This window comes from Borostomias antarcticus, assembly GCF_949987555.1.
Source record: "Borostomias antarcticus genome assembly, chromosome: 10".
Classification (NCBI taxonomy): domain Eukaryota; kingdom Metazoa; phylum Chordata; class Actinopteri; order Stomiiformes; family Stomiidae; genus Borostomias; species Borostomias antarcticus.
Genome location: NC_140243.1, coordinates 28,664,411 through 28,684,148, shown reverse-complemented (window position 1 = coordinate 28,684,148; position 19,738 = coordinate 28,664,411). Strand labels below are relative to the sequence as shown.

The 19,738-nt window shown below is 53.7% G+C and overlaps 1 protein-coding gene across 1 annotated transcript in view; it reads right to left on the bottom strand.

The window, feature by feature from the left end:
• Window positions 1-208: 208 nt before the first annotated feature.
• pop1 (POP1 homolog, ribonuclease P/MRP subunit) overlaps window positions 209-19,738 on the bottom strand; it is a gene marked incomplete at both ends in the record, with an annotated part of 28,229 nt that continues 8,699 nt past the window's right edge. Inside the window, 11 exons of the mRNA XM_084444717.1 lie at window positions 209-932; window positions 1,712-1,939; window positions 8,410-8,564; window positions 10,210-10,398; window positions 12,418-12,539; window positions 15,199-15,318; window positions 15,555-15,663; window positions 15,781-15,874; window positions 16,574-16,713; window positions 17,248-17,316; window positions 19,370-19,548. Of these exons, the coding sequence (XP_084300843.1) occupies window positions 209-932; window positions 1,712-1,939; window positions 8,410-8,564; window positions 10,210-10,398; window positions 12,418-12,539; window positions 15,199-15,318; window positions 15,555-15,663; window positions 15,781-15,874; window positions 16,574-16,713; window positions 17,248-17,316; window positions 19,370-19,548 (2,129 nt within the window). The remainder of the gene's footprint in view (window positions 933-1,711; window positions 1,940-8,409; window positions 8,565-10,209; window positions 10,399-12,417; window positions 12,540-15,198; window positions 15,319-15,554; window positions 15,664-15,780; window positions 15,875-16,573; window positions 16,714-17,247; window positions 17,317-19,369; window positions 19,549-19,738) is intronic.

Here is a 19,738-nt window from a genome sequence, read left to right as displayed (position 1 = left end):
CCCAGATCCACCCCTGATCCTGCTGTCCAGTCCCTCTCTGACCTCCACAAGCACATGGGGGGGCGGAGGGTAGGTCGGACTTGGCGGCTGACTTGGGGGCGGGGCCTCCCACACCTCCATGCTGCCCCCCAGAGTGCAGCGCTGGCATGCGTAGTAGTACTATAGTAACGCCCCCACCCCCCCCCCCCCGGGCCTCGCCCCCCCGAGCTCACGCCTCCACGTTGATCTTGGCGAAGCGGTACTGCAGGGAGGCGGGGTTGCGGAGGAGCACCAGGCCGCGCTGCCCCTCCGGCTGGTCCAGCAGCGTGCGCAGCAGGCCGGGGAGGCTGACCAGGCCCAGGGCCTCGCCGCAGCCCGCCGACAGGGAGAAGTCCCCCTGCGTCACCCAGCCCAGGGTCAGCCGGGAGCAGTGAGAGGTCACGCTGGGCAGCGGCTCCGGCCACAGCCCCAGGGTCAGCGCTGGGGTAGAGGAGGAGGAGGAGGAGGGGTGGGGGTGGCGGGGGGCGGAGGTCGAAGCTGATCCCCCGGGAGAGGGGCTGGTGGTGGGGGCGAGGGTGGGGGTAGGACCAGACTGCTGTCTGTTGGCCTCGTGGGAGGGGGAGGAGCCAGGCTGGCGGATCTTCTTGCGGCGTTTCAGCCGGCTCTTGAAGTGGTCGACGTGGAGCGGCTCCTGGGGGCCCCCGTAGCCCGGCTCGCTCCGCTGCAGCAGCAGGTCCCCGGGGGCCGGGACGCACACCTGGCCGTGCAGCTCCGGCTGGCCCTTGCGCAGCAAGGAGAGGCGGACCCACACCAGGCTCCTCCAATGGGACGCGAGGAAGGATGCCGCGGCCGCCGGCGTCAGCTGTGGGGCCACCCACTGACGCTGTGACCTCTGACCCTTTGAGGAAGTGGGTCTGCACCAAACTGAGAGCTGCCTCAGGGACTTCCTGTTCCTGGAGAGCACACAGAGGAAGCAGGCGGGTGAAAGGTACTCCGTCGAAGGAAGGACACTTTTTAGTAAATCGGAGCAATAAAACGGTCTGAGAAGAATGACATGTTTTCATTAACTGGCTGCTATTCAGAATGACCCCAAAATAAAAAGGCAACCAAAACAGGCCGATCTATTCCAGTGTTGTGGCTCGTGAAGTGGGCCGTTCCTCTAAGACAGGCGCCACTCTCCCCCCTACTCATCTCCCTGATGGATTACTGCGATTTGGAGCAGGACGTTCTCTGGATGTTCTCATCAAGGGCATGATCATGAGAGTGGAGGCCTGGCTCACAGCCATGTGTCAGCGCTGTCAAAAACACACCACCCCGATCCTCAAAAACACACCACCCCAATGTCAAAAACACACCACCCCAATGTCAAAAACACACCACCCCAATCTCAAACACACCACCCCAATCTCAAACACACCACCCCAATCTCAAAAACACACCACCCCAATGTCAAAAACACACCACCCCAATGTCAAAAACACACCACCCCAATGTCAAAAACACACCACCCCAATCTCAAAAACACACCACCCCGATCCTCAAAAACACACCACCCCAATGTCAAAAACACACCACCCCGATCTCAGAGAAACGAAGGCGAGCGAGTGATGATTCAGATACCAGGTCCCCAGGTGGGAGTCCTCCACTACGCCTCCGCCCGTCTGAACTCTAACCCTTAGGAACTTGCATTACGGGAGAAGCAGTTATATTAAGGGAGGAGTCTCAGACTTACCTCAAGACACCGAAGGCCCCGTCCCCTTGTGATGTCACTTCCCCCGTCTTTGGTACGACTGGCGGGATTGGGGTTTTGGCCAGGCTCTCTCCTCCTCCTCCTTCTCCCAACTCGTCTCCTCCTTCCCTCGCAATCAGCTCCCACTCCTCTGCCAGCTGTTGCCAGGGGCAACGGAAAGGAGCCAGGCAGCCATGTTTTATATAATTTGTCCTCTTGGCAGGCGGACGCCTACGGAGGGGCAGAAGGGTCAAACTCGTCAAACTGCTGGGGTAGCCGATTGACTTAACAAATTACAGCTTGGCCGTGGATTATGGAAGATCACAGGCATCGGGTTATTAACCTGTGTGGAGCTGAAATGATCATAGATCAAAATATAAAAATATAATACAAAGCACATGAAATCCCATAATCCCAGAGCTCAGTTGTAGTGTACACAGTATAGATCAGTCCCTTGTGTGTCAGCTGTAGTTTTCCGTTGTATTTTGCACTGCCTATTTGCACTGTCCTGTCTCATCCTTGCACCCTGTCTAATATTGTCTCCATCAGTGTTACGCCCCACTGACCAAAGCCAATTCCTAGTATGTGTAAAACTACCTGGACAATAAAACTGATTGTGATAATTGCATTGTACTACTGTCTATATTGTGATAATTGCATTGTACTACTGTCTATATTGTCCTATGTCTGGGTGAGTGTACTGTCTATATTGTCCTATGTCTGGGTGAGTGTACTGTCTATATTGTCCTATGTCTGGGTGAGTGTACTGTCTTTATTGTCCTATGTCTGGGTTAGTGTACTGTCTATATTGTCCCATGTCTGGGTTAGTGTACTGTCTATATTGTCCCATGTCTGGATTAGTGTACAGGACTCACTGTACAGCATTGTTCTGTTGTCTGTTGTCACGCGTCTAGAACAGGTCTGTTGGTCTAGGACAGGTCTGTTGGTCTAGGACAGGTCTGTTGGTCTAGGACAGGTCTGTTAGTCTAGGACAGGTCTGTTAGTCTAGGACAGGTCTGTTGGTCTAGGACAGGTCTGTTGGTCTAGGACAGGTCTGTTGGTCTAGCACAGGTCTGTTGGTCATGTGTCTAGCACAGGTCTGTTGGTCTAGGACAGGTCTGTTGGTCTAGGACAGGTCTGTTGGTCATGTGTCTAGCACAGGTCTGTTGGTCACTTCTAGGACAGGTCTGTTAGTCTAGGACAGGTCTGTTAGTCTAGGACAGGTCTGTTGGTCTAGGACAGGTCTGTTAGTCTAGGACAGGTCTGTTGGTCTAGGACAGGTCTGTTAGTCTAGGACAGGTCTGTTGGTCTAGGACAGGTCTGTTAGTCTAGGACAGGTCTGTTGGTCACGTGTCTAGGACAGGTCTGTTGGTCTAGGACAGGTCTGTTGGTCTAGGACAGGTCTGTTGGTCTAGGACAGGTCGGTTGGTCTAGGACAGGTCGGTTGGTCTAGGACAGGTCTGTTGGTCTAGGACAGGTCTGTTGGTCTAGGACAGGTCTGTTGGTCACGTGTCTAGGACAGGTCTGTTGGTCTAGGACAGGTCTGTTGGTCTAGGACAGGTCTGTTGGTCTAGAACAGGTCTGTTGGTCTAGAACAGGTCTGTTGGTCATGTGTCTAGCACAGGTCTGTTGGTCTAGGACAGGTCTGTTGGTCTAGGACAGGTCTGTTGGTCTAGGACAGGTCTGTTGGTCATGTGTCTAGCACAGGTCTGTTGGTCTAGCACAGGTCTGTTGGTGACATGTCTAGGACAGGTCTGTTGGTCATGTGTCTAGCACAGGTCTGTTGGTCACTTCTAGGACAGGTCTGTTAGTCTAGGACAGGTCTGTTAGTCTAGGACAGGTCTGTTGGTCTAGGACAGGTCTGTTAGTCTAGGACAGGTCTGTTAGTCTAGGACAGGTCTGTTGGTCTAGCACAGGTCTGTTGGTCTAGGACAGGTCTGTGTGTCTAGGACAGGTCTGTTGGTCTAGGACAGGTCTGTTGGTCTAGGACAGGTCTGTTGGTCATGTGTCTAGCACAGGTCTGTTGGTCTAGGACAGGTCTGTTGGTGACATGTCTAGGACAGGTCTGTTAGTCTAGGACAGGTCTGTTAGTCTAGGACAGGTCTGTTGGTCTAGGACAGGTCTGTTGGTCTAGGACAGGTCTGTTGGTCTAGGACAGGTCTGTTGGTCTAGGACAGGTCTGTTAGTCTAGGACAGGTCTGTTAGTCTAGGACAGGTCTGTTGGTCTAGGACAGGTCTGTTGGTCTAGGACAGGTATGTTGGTCTAGGACAGGTCTGTTGGTCACGTGTCTAGGACAGGTATGTTGGTCTAGGACAGGTCTGTTGGTCTAGGACAGGTCTGTTGGTGACATGTCTAGGACAGGTCTGTTGGTCTAGGACAGGTCTGTTGGTCTAGGACAGGTCTGTTGGTCTAGGACAGGTCTGTTGGTCACGTGTCTAGGACAGGTCTGTTGGTCTAGGACAGGTCTGTTGGTCTAGGACAGGTCTGTTAGTCTAGGACAGGTCTGTTGGTCTAGGACAGGTCTGTTGGTCTAGGACAGGTCTGTTGGTCACGTGTCTAGGACAGGTCTGTTGGTCTAGGACAGGTCTGTTGGTCTAGGACAGGTCTGTTAGTCTAGGACAGGTCTGTTGGTCTAGGACAGGTCTGTTGGTCTAGGACAGGTCTGTTAGTCTAGGACAGGTCTGTTGGTCTAGGACAGGTCTGTTAGTCTAGGACAGGTCTGTTGGTCTAGGACAGGTCTGTTGGTCTAGGACAGGTCTGTTGGTCTAGGACAGGTCTGTTGGTGACATGTCTAGGACAGGTCTGTTGGTCATGTGTCTAGGACAGGGGACAGGGGACAGGTCTGTTGGTCACATGTCTAGGACAGGGGACAGGTCTGTTGGTCACGTGTCTAGGACAGGGGACAGGTCTGTTGGTCACATCTAGGACAGGGGACAGGTCTGTTGGTCTCATGTCTAGGACAGGGGACAGGTCTGTTGGTCACGTGTCTAGGACAGGGGACAGGGGACAGGTCTGTTGGTCACATGTCTAGGACAGGGGACAGGTCTGTTGGTCATGTGTCTAGGACAGGGGACAGGTCTGTTGGTCTAGGACAGGGGACAGGTCTGTTGGTCATGTGTCTAGGACAGGGGACAGGTCTGTTGGTCATGTGTCTAGGACAGGGGACAGGGGACAGGTCTGTTGGTCACATGTCTAGGACAGGGGACAGGTCTGTTGGTCTCATGTCTAGGACAGGGGACAGGTCTGTTGGTCATGTGTCTAGGACAGGGGACAGGGGACAGGTCTGTTGGTCACGTCTAGGACAGGGGACAGGTCTGTTGGTCACGTGTCTAGGACAGGGGACAGGGGACAGGTCTGTTGGTCACATCTAGGACAGGGGACAGGTCTGTTGGTCTCATGTCTAGGACAGGGGACAGGTCTGTTGGTCACGTGTCTAGGACAGGGGACAGGGGACAGGTCTGTTGGTCTCATGTCTAGGACAGGGGACAGGTCTGTTGGTCACGTGTCTAGGACAGGGGACAGGGGACAGGTCTGTTGGTCATGTGTCTAGGACAGGGGACAGGTCTGTTGGTCTCATGTCTAGGACAGGGGACAGGTCTGTTGGTCACGTGTCTAGGACAGGGGACAGGGGACAGGTCTGTTGGTCATGTGTCTAGGACAGGGGACAGGGGACAGGTCTGTTGGTCACATGTCTAGGACAGGGGACAGGTCTGTTGGTCACGTGTCTAGGACAGGGGACAGGGGACAGGTCTGTTGGTCACATCTAGGACAGGGGACAGGTCTGTTGGTCTCATGTCTAGGACAGGGGACAGGTCTGTTGGTCACGTGTCTAGGACAGGGGACAGGGGACAGGTCTGTTGGTCACATCTAGGACAGGGGACAGGTCTGTTGGTCACATGTCTAGGACAGGGGACAGGTCTGTTGGTCTAGGACAGGGGACAGGTCTGTTGGTCACGTGTCTAGGACAGGGGACAGGTCTGTTGGTCACATCTAGGACAGGGGACAGGTCTGTTGGTCACGTGTCTAGGACAGGGGACAGGTCTGTTGGTCTAGGACAGGGGACAGGTCTGTTGGTCTAGGACAGGGGACAGGTCTGTTGGTCATGTGTCTAGGACAGGGGACAGGTCTGTTGGTCTAGGACAGGGGACAGGTCTGTTGGTCATGTGTCTAGGACAGGGGACAGGTCTGTTGGTCATGTGTCTAGGACAGGGGACAGGTCTGTTGGTCACATCTAGGACAGGGGACAGGTCTGTTGGTCACGTGTCTGGGACAGGGGACAGGTCTGTTGGTCACGTGTCTAGGACAGGGGACAGGTCTGTTGGTCTAGGACAGGGGACAGGTCTGTTGGTCACATCTAGGACAGGGGACAGGTCTGTTGGTCACGTGTCTGGGACAGGGGACAGGTCTGTTGGTCACGTGTCTGGGACAGGGGACAGGTCTGTTGGTCACGTGTCTAGGACAGGGGACAGGTCTGTTGGTCACGTGTCTGGGACAGGGGACAGGTCTGTTGGTCACATCTAGGACAGGGGACAGGTCTGTTGGTCACGTGTCTAGGACAGGTCTGTTGGTCACGTGTCTAGGACAGGTCTGTTGGTCATGTGTCTAGGACAGGGGACAGGGGACAGGTCTGTTGGTCACGTGTCTAGGACAGGTCTGTTGGTCACGTGTCTAGGACAGGGGACAGGGGACAGGTCTGTTGGTCACGTGTCTAGGACAGGTCTGTTGGTCACGTGTCTAGGACAGGGGACAGGGGACAGGTCTGTTGGTCATGTGTCTAGGACAGGGGACAGGTCTGTTGGTCATGTGTCTAGGACAGGGGACAGGTCTGTTGGTCTAGGACAGGGGACAGGTCTGTTGGTCATGTGTCTAGGACAGGGGACAGGTCTGTTGGTCATGTGTCTAGGACAGGGGACAGGGGACAGGTCTGTTGGTCACATGTCTAGGACAGGGGACAGGTCTGTTGGTCTCATGTCTAGGACAGGGGACAGGTCTGTTGGTCATGTGTCTAGGACAGGGGACAGGGGACAGGTCTGTTGGTCACGTCTAGGACAGGGGACAGGTCTGTTGGTCACGTGTCTAGGACAGGGGACAGGGGACAGGTCTGTTGGTCACATCTAGGACAGGGGACAGGTCTGTTGGTCTCATGTCTAGGACAGGGGACAGGTCTGTTGGTCACGTGTCTAGGACAGGGGACAGGGGACAGGTCTGTTGGTCTCATGTCTAGGACAGGGGACAGGTCTGTTGGTCACGTGTCTAGGACAGGGGACAGGGGACAGGTCTGTTGGTCATGTGTCTAGGACAGGGGACAGGTCTGTTGGTCTCATGTCTAGGACAGGGGACAGGTCTGTTGGTCACGTGTCTAGGACAGGGGACAGGGGACAGGTCTGTTGGTCATGTGTCTAGGACAGGGGACAGGGGACAGGTCTGTTGGTCACATGTCTAGGACAGGGGACAGGTCTGTTGGTCACGTGTCTAGGACAGGGGACAGGGGACAGGTCTGTTGGTCACATCTAGGACAGGGGACAGGTCTGTTGGTCTCATGTCTAGGACAGGGGACAGGTCTGTTGGTCACGTGTCTAGGACAGGGGACAGGGGACAGGTCTGTTGGTCACATCTAGGACAGGGGACAGGTCTGTTGGTCACATGTCTAGGACAGGGGACAGGTCTGTTGGTCTAGGACAGGGGACAGGTCTGTTGGTCACGTGTCTAGGACAGGGGACAGGTCTGTTGGTCACATCTAGGACAGGGGACAGGTCTGTTGGTCACGTGTCTAGGACAGGGGACAGGTCTGTTGGTCTAGGACAGGGGACAGGTCTGTTGGTCTAGGACAGGGGACAGGTCTGTTGGTCATGTGTCTAGGACAGGGGACAGGTCTGTTGGTCTAGGACAGGGGACAGGTCTGTTGGTCATGTGTCTAGGACAGGGGACAGGTCTGTTGGTCATGTGTCTAGGACAGGGGACAGGTCTGTTGGTCACATCTAGGACAGGGGACAGGTCTGTTGGTCACGTGTCTGGGACAGGGGACAGGTCTGTTGGTCACGTGTCTAGGACAGGGGACAGGTCTGTTGGTCTAGGACAGGGGACAGGTCTGTTGGTCACATCTAGGACAGGGGACAGGTCTGTTGGTCACGTGTCTGGGACAGGGGACAGGTCTGTTGGTCACGTGTCTGGGACAGGGGACAGGTCTGTTGGTCACGTGTCTAGGACAGGGGACAGGTCTGTTGGTCACGTGTCTGGGACAGGGGACAGGTCTGTTGGTCACATCTAGGACAGGGGACAGGTCTGTTGGTCACGTGTCTAGGACAGGTCTGTTGGTCACGTGTCTAGGACAGGTCTGTTGGTCATGTGTCTAGGACAGGGGACAGGGGACAGGTCTGTTGGTCACGTGTCTAGGACAGGTCTGTTGGTCACGTGTCTAGGACAGGGGACAGGGGACAGGTCTGTTGGTCACGTGTCTAGGACAGGTCTGTTGGTCACGTGTCTAGGACAGGGGACAGGGGACAGGTCTGTTGGTCATGTGTCTAGGACAGGGGACAGGTCTGTTGGTCATGTGTCTAGGACAGGGGACAGGTCTGTTGGTCATGTGTCTAGGACAGGGGACAGGTCTGTTGGTCACCATGGACGGGTCTCTCTTGAAAAAACAGTGTTCTATCTCAGTGAGGTCAACCTTGATTACTAAAGGTCAAATGCAGCCGCTGACCTCTTAAACTTGGCGAGGAGCTCGTCCTCCTGCTCCTGCTGGAAGCGCTGCCCAGAGGGGCAGTCTGGGTAATCGTGTGGGAAGTGAGGCGCTCCCTTGTTCTGGGAGTGTTTCAGGGACATCTGCAGCCCCCCCACGCGCACCCCTCTGTAGACCTGGGGGACAGCCGGGATCAGTTGACCCATCTAACGTTGCTATACGGTCAACAAAAGAACTTCACCAACTTGAGATTATTCATTCTAGTGCAGTGATTCCCAAAGTGTGAGGCGCGCCACCCTAGTGGGGCACGGAGGTACTGCAGGTGGGGAACAGGGGGAAAAAAAAGCTAATTTTGATTAATATATCATTTATTTAAATTATTATTTGAGTTTGAGGCGTAATTATTTCACAGTGGTCAAATTTGTTCATTTTTGAATAAAATATAAAACTAAAATTGGATCTTTGTGTCTTGTTATTAGTAGTAAAGGAAATGCCCTGTTTGTACAATAGCCTCTAATTAATTACCAATTCTAATCTAGGTGAGGCCAGAAAATACCCAAGTTGGGCCTGATTGAGTTATGGAACCGCTGTTCTAGTGCGTCCACCTCAACGCTGAAATCTGATCCTTCATTTGTCACGTTAGATGAAAGGGATAAAGCCTGGTCCTGGATCAGTGAACATGATTGTTGGTAGCGAACTAAAAGCCTGTTGGACTGAGAGAGGGCGAGGCTGTGTACCAGGGGGACCCAGAAGGCCATGTAGTGAGGTGAGTGTTGGGTAGTGAGGTGAGTGTTGGGTAGAGAGGGAGGCTGTGTACCAGGGGGACCCAGAAGGCCATGTAGTGAGGTGAGTGTTGGGTAGTGAGGTGAGTGTTGGGTAGAGAGGGAGGCTGTGTACCAGGGGGACCCAGAAGGCCATGTAGTGAGGTGAGTGTTGGGTAGTGAGGTGAGTGTTGGGTAGAGAGGGAGGCTGTGTACCAGGGGGACGCAGAAGGCCATGTAGTGAGGTGAGTGTTGGGTAGTGAGGTGAGTGTTGGGTAGAGAGGGAGGCTGTGTACCAGGGGGACCCAGAAGGCCATGTAGTGAGGTGAGTGTTGGGTAGTGAGGTGAGTGTTGGGTAGAGAGGGAGGCTGTGTACCAGGGGGACCCAGAAGGCCATGTAGTGAGGTGAGTGTTGGGTAGTGAGGTGAGTGTTGGGTAGAGAGGGAGGCTGTGTATCAGGGGGACCCAGAAGGCCATGTAGTGAGGTGAGTGTTGGGTAGTGAGGTGAGTGTTGGGTAGAGAGGGCGAGGCTGTGTACCAGGGGGACCCAGAAGGCCATGTAGTGAGGTGAGTGTTGGGTAGTGAGGTGAGTGTTGGGTAGAGAGGGCGAGGCTGTGTACCAGGGGGACCCAGAAGGCCATGTAGTGAGGTGAGTGTTGGGTAGTGAGGTGAGTGTTGGGTAGAGAGGGAGGCTGTGTACCAGGGGGACCCAGAAGGCCATGTAGTGAGGTGAGTGTTGGGTAGTGAGGTGAGTGTTGGGTAGTGAGGTGAGTGTTGGGTAGTGAGGTGAGTGTTGGGTAGAGAGGGAGGCTGTGTACCAGGGGGACCCAGAAGGCCATGTAGTGAGGTGAGTGTTGGGTAGTGAGGTGAGTGTTGGGTAGAGAGGGAGGCGGTGTACCAGGGGGACCCAGAAGGCCATGTAGTGAGGTGAGTGTTGGGTAGTGAGGTGAGTGTTGGGTAGAGAGGGAGGCGGTGTACCAGGGGGACCCAGAAGGCCATGTAGTGAGGTGAGTGTTGGGTAGTGAGGTGAGTGTTGGGTAGAGAGGGCGAGGCGGTGTACCAGGGGGACCCAGAAGGCCATGCCCCAGGCCTTGGGCAGCAGCAGGTCCCAGCCAGCCCCCCAGGACGGCTGCTCCAGCCCCACCTGCTTCCCAGGCTGCTGCACCAGCAGGACGGGCACCCGGCCCTGGGGAGGGGGGCGCAGCCTGGAGCCCGGAACCAGGACCTCACTACGCTGCCTGTTCAGGTCCTGGGCACAGACACGGAGAAAACACACACACACAAGCTTTCTCTTTCAGAACTCTGAGTGTTGGGTAGTGAGGTGAGTGTTGGGTAGTGAGGTGAGTGTTGGGTAGTGAGGTGAGTGTTGGGTAGTGAGGTGAGTGTTGGGTAGTGAGGTGAGTGTTGGGTAGTGAGGTGAGTGTTGGGTAGTGAGGTGAGTGTTGGGTGGTGAGGTGAGTGTTGGGTGGTGAGGTGAGTGTTGGGTAGTGAGGTGAGTGTTGGGTGGTGAGGTGAGTGTTGGGTAGTGAGGTGAGTGTTGGGTAGTGAGGTGAGAGTTGGGTAGTGAGGTGAGAGTTGGGTATGGAGGTGAGTGTTGGGTAGGGAGGTGAGTGTTGGGTAGGGAGGTGAGTGTTGGGTATTGAGGTGAGTGTTGGGTAGTGAGGTGAGTGTTGGGTAGTGAGGTGAGTGTTGGGTAGTGAGGTGAGTGTTGGGTAGTGAGGTGAGTGTTGGGTATTGAGGTGAGTGTTGGGTAGTGAGGTGAGTGTTGGGTATTGAGGTGAGTGTTGGGTAGTGAGGTGAGTGTTGGGGAGTGAGGTGAGTGTTGGGTAGTGAGGTGAGTGTTGGGTAGTGAGGTGAGTGTTGGGTGGTGAGGAGAGTGTTGGGGAGTGAGGTGAGTGTTGGGTAGTGAGGTGAGTGTTGGGTAGTGAGGTGAGTGTTGGGTGGTGAGGTGAGTGTTGGGTAGTGAGGTGAGTGTTGGGTAGTGAGGTGAGTGTTGGGTAGTGAGGTGAGTGTTGGGTAGTGAGGTGAGTGTTGGGTAGTGAGGTGAGTGTTGGGTGGTGAGGTGAGTGTTGGGTAGTGAGGCGAGTGTTGGGTAGTGAGGTGAGTTGGGTAGTGAGGTGAGTGTTGGGTAGTGAGGTGAGTGTTGGGTAGTGAGGTGAGTGTTGGGTGGTGAGGTGAGTGTTGGGTAGTGAGGCGAGTGTTGGGTAGTGAGGCGAGTGTTGGGTAGTGAGGTGAGTGTTGGGTAGTGAGGTGAGTGTTGGGTAGTGAGGTGAGTGTTGGGTAGTGAGGTGAGTGTTGGGTAGTGAGGTGAGAGTTGGGTAGGGAGGTGAGAGTTGGGTAGGGAGGTGAGTGTTGGGTAGGGAGGTGAGTGTTGGGTAGGGAGGTGAGTGTTGGGTAGTGAGGTGAGTTGGGTAGTGAGGTGAGAGTTGGGTAGTGAGGTGAGTGTTGGGTAGTGAGGTGAGTGTTGGGTAGTGAGGTGAGTGTTGGGTAGTGAGGCGAGTGTTGGGTAGTGAGGCGAGTGGTGGGTAGTGAGGCGAGTGGTGGGTAGTGAGGCGAGTGTTGGGTAGTGAGGTGAGTGTTGGGTGGTGAGGTGAGTGTTGGGTAGTGAGGTGAGTGGTGGGTAGTGAGGTGAGTGGTGGGTAGTGAGGTGAGTGTTGGGGCGTGAGGTGAGTGTTGGGTGGTGAGGTGAGTGTTGGGTAGTGAGATGAGTGTTGGGTAGTGAGGTGAGTGTTGGGTAGTGAGGTGAGTGTTGGGTAGTGAGGTGAGTGTTGGGTAGTGAGGTGAGTGTTGGGTAGTGAGGTGAGTGTTGGGTAGTGAGGTGAGTGTTGGGTGGTGAGGTGAGTGTTGGGTGCTGAGGTGAGTGTTGGGTAGTGAGGTGAGTGTTGGGTAGTGATGTGAGTGTTGGGTAGTGAGGTGAGTGTTGGGTAGTGAGGTGAGTGTTGGGTAGTGAGGTGAGTGTTGGGTGGTGAGGTGAGTGTTGGGTGGTGAGGTGAGTGTTGGGTAGTGAGGTGAGTGTTGGGTAGTGAGGTGAGTGTTGGGTAGTGAGGTGAGTGTTGGGTAGTGAGGTGAGTGTTGGGTAGTGAGGTGAGTGTTGGGTGGTGAGGTGAGTGTTGGGTAGTGAGGTGAGTGTTGGGTAGTGAGGTGAGTGTTGGGTATTGAGGTGAGTGTTGGGTATTGAGGTGAGTGTTGGGTATTGAGGTGAGTGTTGGGTAGTGAGGTGAGTGTTGGGTAGTGAGGTGAGTGTTGGGTATTGAGGAACACTCTTTACCTGCTCTGATATCTTGTGATCAGTGACGTTGTCGCGTACTGATCGGTCCCACAGGGAACTCTGGCTGCAGCACTCTGGTACCCCCTGCAAAATCAGCCCTCTCCTCCCCTCCTCGTCCTCCCCTGGAAACACAACCCAGCACAGAACACACTCCTGCATGACCTGCTATAGGAGCCAACACAACACACTCCTGCATGACCTGCTATAGGAGCCAACAGAACACACTCCTGCATGACCTGATATAGGAACCAACAGAACACACTCCTGCATGACCTGCTATAGGAGCCAACAGAACACACTCCTGCATGACCTGCTATAGGAGCCAACAGAACACACTCCTGCATGACCTGATATAGGAGCCAACAGAACACACTCCTGCATTACCTGCTATAGGAGCCAACAGAACACACTCCTGCATTACCTGCTATAGGAGCCAACAGAACACACTCCTGCATTACCTGCTATAGGAGCTAAGAAGAACACTGCTGCATGAACTAGATTAGAACCAAGAAGCTCCTTCAATGGGACTTAAACCAGCCCAAAGAGGATGACAACCAAACAGCATCATGAACTCAGTTAACAGCTTGTTCTGCAGTGAGAGACAGGGAAGGACCATCCCATGAAAGAGACACTGAGGAGCCTCACGCAGCAGAGAGGAGGAGAGAGAGGAGGAGAGAGAGGGGGAGAGAGAGGAGGAGACAGAGGAGGAGGAGAGAGAGGAGAGAGAGGAGGAGAGAGAGGGGGAGAGAGAGGAGGAGAGAGAGGAGGAGAGAGAGAGGAGGAGAGAGGAGGAGAGAGAGAGAGAGAGAGAGAGGAGGAGAGAGGGGGAGAGAGAGGAGAGAGAGGAGGAGAGAGAGGGGGAGAGAGAGGAGGAGAGAGAGGAGGAGGAGAGAGGAGGAGGAGAGAGGAGGAGAGAGAGGGGGAGAGAGGAGGAGGAGAGAGGAGGAGGAGAGAGAGGGGGAGAGAGAGGAGAACGTGGCTGAGGGGGTGGTCTGGGCACAGGGTCCTGCCAGGATTCGAACCTGGGACATCTGCATGGACAGGCAGAGGCTCCCCAGGAGCTCAGGACCAGATACGTACACAGAACCAGCCTCAGAACCAGATATACACACAGAACCAGCCTCAGAACCAGATATACACACAGAACCAGCCTCAGAACCAGATATACACACAGAACCAGCCTCAGAACCAGATATACACACAGAACCAGCCTCAGAACCAGATATACACACAGAACCAGCCTCAGAACCAGATATACACACAGAACCAGCCTCAGAACCAGATACACACACAGAACCAGCCTCAGAACCAGATATACACACAGAACCAGCCTCAGAACCAGATATACACACAGAACCAGCCTCAGAACCAGATATACACACAGAACCAGCCTCAGAACCAGATATACACACAGAACCAGCCTCAGAACCAGATACACACACAGAACCAGCCTCAGAACCAGATATACACACAGAACCAGCCTCAGAACCAGATATACACACAGAACCAGGACCAGATACGTACACAGAACCAGCCTCAGAACCAGATATACACGCAGAACCAGGACCAGATACGTACACAGAACCAGCCTCAGAACCAGATATACACACAGAACCAGCCTCAGAACCAGATATACACACAGAACCAGGACCAGACACACACACAGAACCAGGACAAGACACACACACAGAACCAGGACCAGGACCAGATACACACACAGAACCAGGACCAGATGTACACACAGAACCAGGACCAGATACACACACAGAACCAGGACCAGACACACACAGAACCAGAACCAGGACCAGATACACACACAGAACCAGGACAAGACACACACACAGAACCAGGACCAGACACACACAGAACCAGGACCAGACACACACAGAACCAGGACCAGGACCAGATACAGAACCAGGACCAGATACACACACAGAACCAGGACCAGATATACACACAGAACCAGGACCAGATACACACAGAACCAGGACCAGACACACACAGAACCAGGACCAGATATACACACAGAACCAGGACCAGATATACACAGAACCAGGACCAGATACACACACAGAACCAGGACCAGATACACACACAGAACCAGGACCAGATACACACACAGAACCAGGACCAGACACACACACAGAACCAGGACCAGATATACACACAGAACCAGATGTACACACAGAACCAGGACCAGATATACACACAGAACCAGGACCAGATGTACACACAGAACCAGGACCAGATACACACACAGAACCAGGACCAGACACACACACAGAACCAGGACCAGATACACACACAGAACCAGGACCAGATGTACACACAGAACCAGGACCAGACACACACACAGAACCAGGACCAGATACACACACAGAACCAGGACCAGATATACACACAGAACCAGATATACACACAGAACCAGACCCAGGACTACTGGGATGTCACCAGAACTGTCACAACTCTACTATAAGGAGAGTAATATATGATTCAGAGCTGATTTCCTGGATAACTAAGGCTAAAACTGAACAGCTTCAAGACTATATTCATGAGTATCTGACCCAGCCAGGACAGTTAGACCAGGAATATACTGTCTTCTGGTTCAGTTCTCCACTAACATTATAAATCTATCTAGAACTCCAAGCCCCTGGCTTTCATAGAGTTTTTCAGTTCTAGGACGAGGCCTTTGATTCACGAAGCTGGCCCTCTTTGTCCAGGTAAGCAGCCCTATATCATATACTGAGTGAACTCTGACCCCTGTAAAAGGTCAGAGGTTACCTTGGGCCTGCTGGAGGTTGGGCATGGCCTTGCCCCTCTTCCTGGGCAGGGTCAACCTGGGGTCGTCCACCGTCAGACCCAACACCGAGCCTGATGGGACCTCCGCTGTGGACAAGATTCCTGGGAAGAGGACACACACACACACATACACAAACACACAAATAGTGATGTCACACACACAAATACACACAGGACACGAAGACACGCGCGCGCACCGCACACACACACACACACACACACACACACACACACACCACTGACAAACGATACACAAACTCCTGCTTCAGCACATGAGTAGCGAGCTGAGGAACTGGCAGTGAGCTGAGGAGCTCAGTATTATTGTGAGCTGAACAAACCGTTGAGCAGACGGAAGATGGCGGCTTGTTGTCGATGGAGGGCCATGCTGTCCTCGTCCTTGCAGTGCTCTGGCCACCAGAAACACGAGGTCTGAGACGGGCTCACAGCCTGAGACAAGAACAAAAACAACTCACCACAACCACATAGATGGTGACTGAGGTGTGTGGACCCAGCTGAAGGGTTTGCTCGTCTGGACTGACGGGAGGAGGTGTGCGTGTTTCTTACCTCACAGTCCGTGGCGGGTTCCAAGGTCTCAGTCAGGACGGAGTGTGACTGCGGACCAATCAGACGATAGCGCACAATCTCCATGGTGAGGTCACTACAATAAAACAATGCTAGTTCAGCACTGGGACAAATGCATTATGCACTGTATATACTGTACGCACGCACGCACACGCGCACACACGCACACACGCACACACAGAGGGAGGGGGATAACTACAGCAGGGAAACATACTTTTCTGCATCTAGAGCACAGTATGCTGGGTTTTTCCTGCATAGAGGATTTTTTGGCCCCAAAAGAGATTTTAGTCAGAGCCAAAGGAAAATCCCCAGTGCCAAAACGCTAAAAATTGAGAATAAAAATAGCAATGCAAATCCTCTCCAAATAGCTTGTTTCAAGTGCAGCCCGTCCCTCTTTCTTGCATTGTCCATGGTTTGGACCACTAGTAATGGAGATCATTAATAGACAGGTTATCAGTATCTTAAACATTTTGTCTTCATATCCATTTTGTGTCATGTCGGGAGATTTCTCGTGATTATGAAAAGTGAGCTCAGTCAGAACGACGGCAAAGGATATACGCCTATATATGCTACTCGGCATAAAACAGAGGTTTTCCCCCCAAACTGTGTGCACATCACCCCCCAAGAGCCATTCTGAGCCAGGAAAAGCCCGAGTGTGTTCCATACTGTGTGTGTGGTGATCCTGTGCCCTGTCCCTCTCTGCAGAACCCCTGGGCCATAAATAAAGTGACAGATTCAACTGTGGCTTTATAGATTTCAGGTCTTCATGACCAACCTTATGACTATGCCGGTAGAGCTGGACGTCCAGGTCACAGGGGTTGTTGGAGATCTGGTTCCATCCCCAAAGATCTTCTTGACCGGGGGTCCGGCAGCCTTGGCCTCCCCCTGGGAACGTTTCCTCTTGGAGGCCTTGGTCTGCTTTGGCACAAGGCCGTCCTTGGTCTCAGAAGCTGAGGCTGGGGCTGGGGCTGGGGCTGGGGCTGGGGCTGGGGCTGGGACTAGGGCTGGGACTAGGGCTGGGACTAGGGCTGGGACTAGGGCTGGGGCAGGCTTCTCTACTGGAGGAGCAGGTGGCAGAGCCATCTCTACTGGGGTGGGAGGGGGAGGAGCCATCTCTACTGGGGTGGGAGGGGGAGGAGCCATCTCTACTAGGGTGGGAGGGGGAGGGGCCATCTCTACTGGGGTGGGAGGGGGAGGGGCCATCTCTACTGGGGTGGGAGGGGGAGGAGCCATCTCTACTAGGGTGGGAGGGGGAGGGGCCATCTCTACTGGGGTGGGAGGGGGAGGGGCCATCTCTACTGGGGTGGGAGGGGGAGGGGCCATCTCTACTGGGGTGGGAGGGGGAGGGGCCATCTCTACTGGGGTGGGAGGGGGAGGGGCCATCTCTACTGGGGTGGGAGGGGGAGGAGCCATCTCTACTAGGGTGGGAGGGGGAGGGGCCATCTCTACTGGGGTGGGAGGGGGAGGAGGCACAACCTCAGAACAGTGGCACACAGTCTGCAGCTCAGGGAGCAGGTCCTGAAACACAGGAAGTTCAGAATCAGTGGGTAAAAAGCAGTCAATAGTGTGTTAGTGTAGAGTCCAGATCCATCAGCACTGGCACCCCCCAGGGCTGTGTTCTTACCCCCCTACTCTTCTCCCTGAACACGGCCTGCTGCACCTCCAGACACCAGCCTGTCAGGCTACGGACGACACCACCCTCATCGGGCTCATCTCTGAGGGAGGCGAGTCTGACTCCAGGTCAGAGATCGACCAGCTGCTGTCCTGGTGTGGCTAAAACAACCTGGAGCCAAATGCTCTTAAAACAGCGGAGATGGTTGAAGATTTCAGGACGAAATCTTCCCCACAGCCACCCTGTGACTCCGCCCCCGTCCCACCCTGGACCCCGCGCCCGTTGAGACACTTGCACATGACCACCGAATGTACGGCACGTAGGACGCACCGCACTCACACATCACGCCACACACACCATATACACACACTCACAAACACATTACACTATATACACACACTCACACATCACGCTGCACACACCATATACACACTCACATACACACACACATTACACTATATACACACACTCACATTATACACTCTCAGTACACTGATTGCACTATACTTTGTATATTGTTTATCTCATCTTATTTTGCGCTAGTATTTTCTATTTGCCCTTTGCACTGTCTGGTCTCTGAAGAAATGTCACCTCAGTACCAATTAAAAATCCTGGGAGCATATTTGTGGTGTGCAGACTCCTGCCTGTCCTGTCTCATCCTGCACCCTGTCCAATCACCCTGTCCTGTCTCATCCTGCACCCTGTCCTGTCTCATCCTGCACCCTGTCCAATCACCCTGTCCTGTCTCATCCTGCACCCTGTCCATTCACCCTGTCCTGTCTCATCCTGCACCCTGTCCAATCACCCTGTCCTGTCTCATCCTGCACCCTGTCCAGTCACCCTGTCCTGTCTCATCCTGCACCCTGTCCAGTCACCCTGTCCTGTCTCATCCTGCACCCTGTCCATTCACCCTGTCCTGTCACCCTGTCCAATGTTTTCTTCATGTTTTTCCTAGTATGTTGAAAAACTACAATGGCAATAAAACAAATTCTGATTTGGACGTCTTACACTTGTATCAACACTAGCTCAACGCTCACTACCTGCTGAACTCTGTTCTGCTCGTTAGACAGTCTGACCCAGGGTTCTGCTCGTTAGACGGTCTGACCCAGGGTTCTGCTCGTTAGCCAGTCTGACCCAGGGTTCTGCTCGTCAGACAGTCTGACCCAGGGTTCTGCTCGTTAGACAGTCTGACCCAGGGTTCTGCTCGTTAGACAGTCTGACCCAGGGTTCTGCTCGTTAGACAGAGACAGTCTGACCCAGGGTTCTGCTCGTTAGACAGTCTGACCCAGGGTTCTGCTCGTTAGACAGTCTGACCCAGGGTTCTGCTCGTTAGACAGTCTGACCCAGGGTTCTGCTCGTTAGACAGTCTGACCCAGGGTTCTGCTCGTTAGACAGTCTGACCCAGGGGTTTAAACATGTAAGGCTGTTGAGCCAGACCTTTCAAACATGTCAGCGTTTGCTCGAGCTAGGGATGAGACGGTATGGATGTTTGCATTACGGTACGGTATCTAGTTACACGGTACGGTATACGGCATTTCACCTGGAATAGGCGTTCTAGAGCCCTACAGTACAACACATGATGGAAAATACACACTATTGTAATTAAGCTCAGTTTATTAATAGCAAGCTTATATTAAATTACAAAATTAACCGTTGCAAGCAACTTGAAATGTGAAGTTTCAGCTGCGCATTATTGTGTAATACCGTAAACGTAATACCGTAAACACAGGGAATGTCACGGTTCTGATACCGTGGACATTTTATACTGCGGTTCACGGTTTGACGGTATACCGTCTCATCCCCAGCTCGAGCCTGCCTTGAGCATCAGATAGCAAGTAATTTAAATGATGTGAAATAGTATTTGGTAGCAAGTAATTGAAATGATGTGAGATAGTATTTGGAGCCAGGTTTGCTCCTCAGCGTTTATACATATGAAGCATGTGTAGTTGAAGGTCTCACCTGTTTGAGCGTGGGGTGGGTCCACACCCAGAGCTGCCTGTGTGTGGAGCCTGGTGTACGGGGTCTCCACAGGAAGAGCACCGGGCCCAGGGGCCGGGCGGGGGACGGGCCGGCCCGGTACACCATGGTACTGCCCTGCCTGCGCCCCGACAGACACACGGAAGACGCAAACGTGGGCCCTGGAACCACAAGCACCGTGTTCAACTGAGCCCAACGCTATTTAAAGAGCAGGTTACAAACCTCCTAGGGTTTATGTGTCTGCAAACACACCTACCAAATCAAATCAAACTTTATTTGTATAGCGCATTTCATACACAGAGGCAACACAATGTGCTTTACAGAGAGCAATGGGAGGGTGGGCATAGGTCC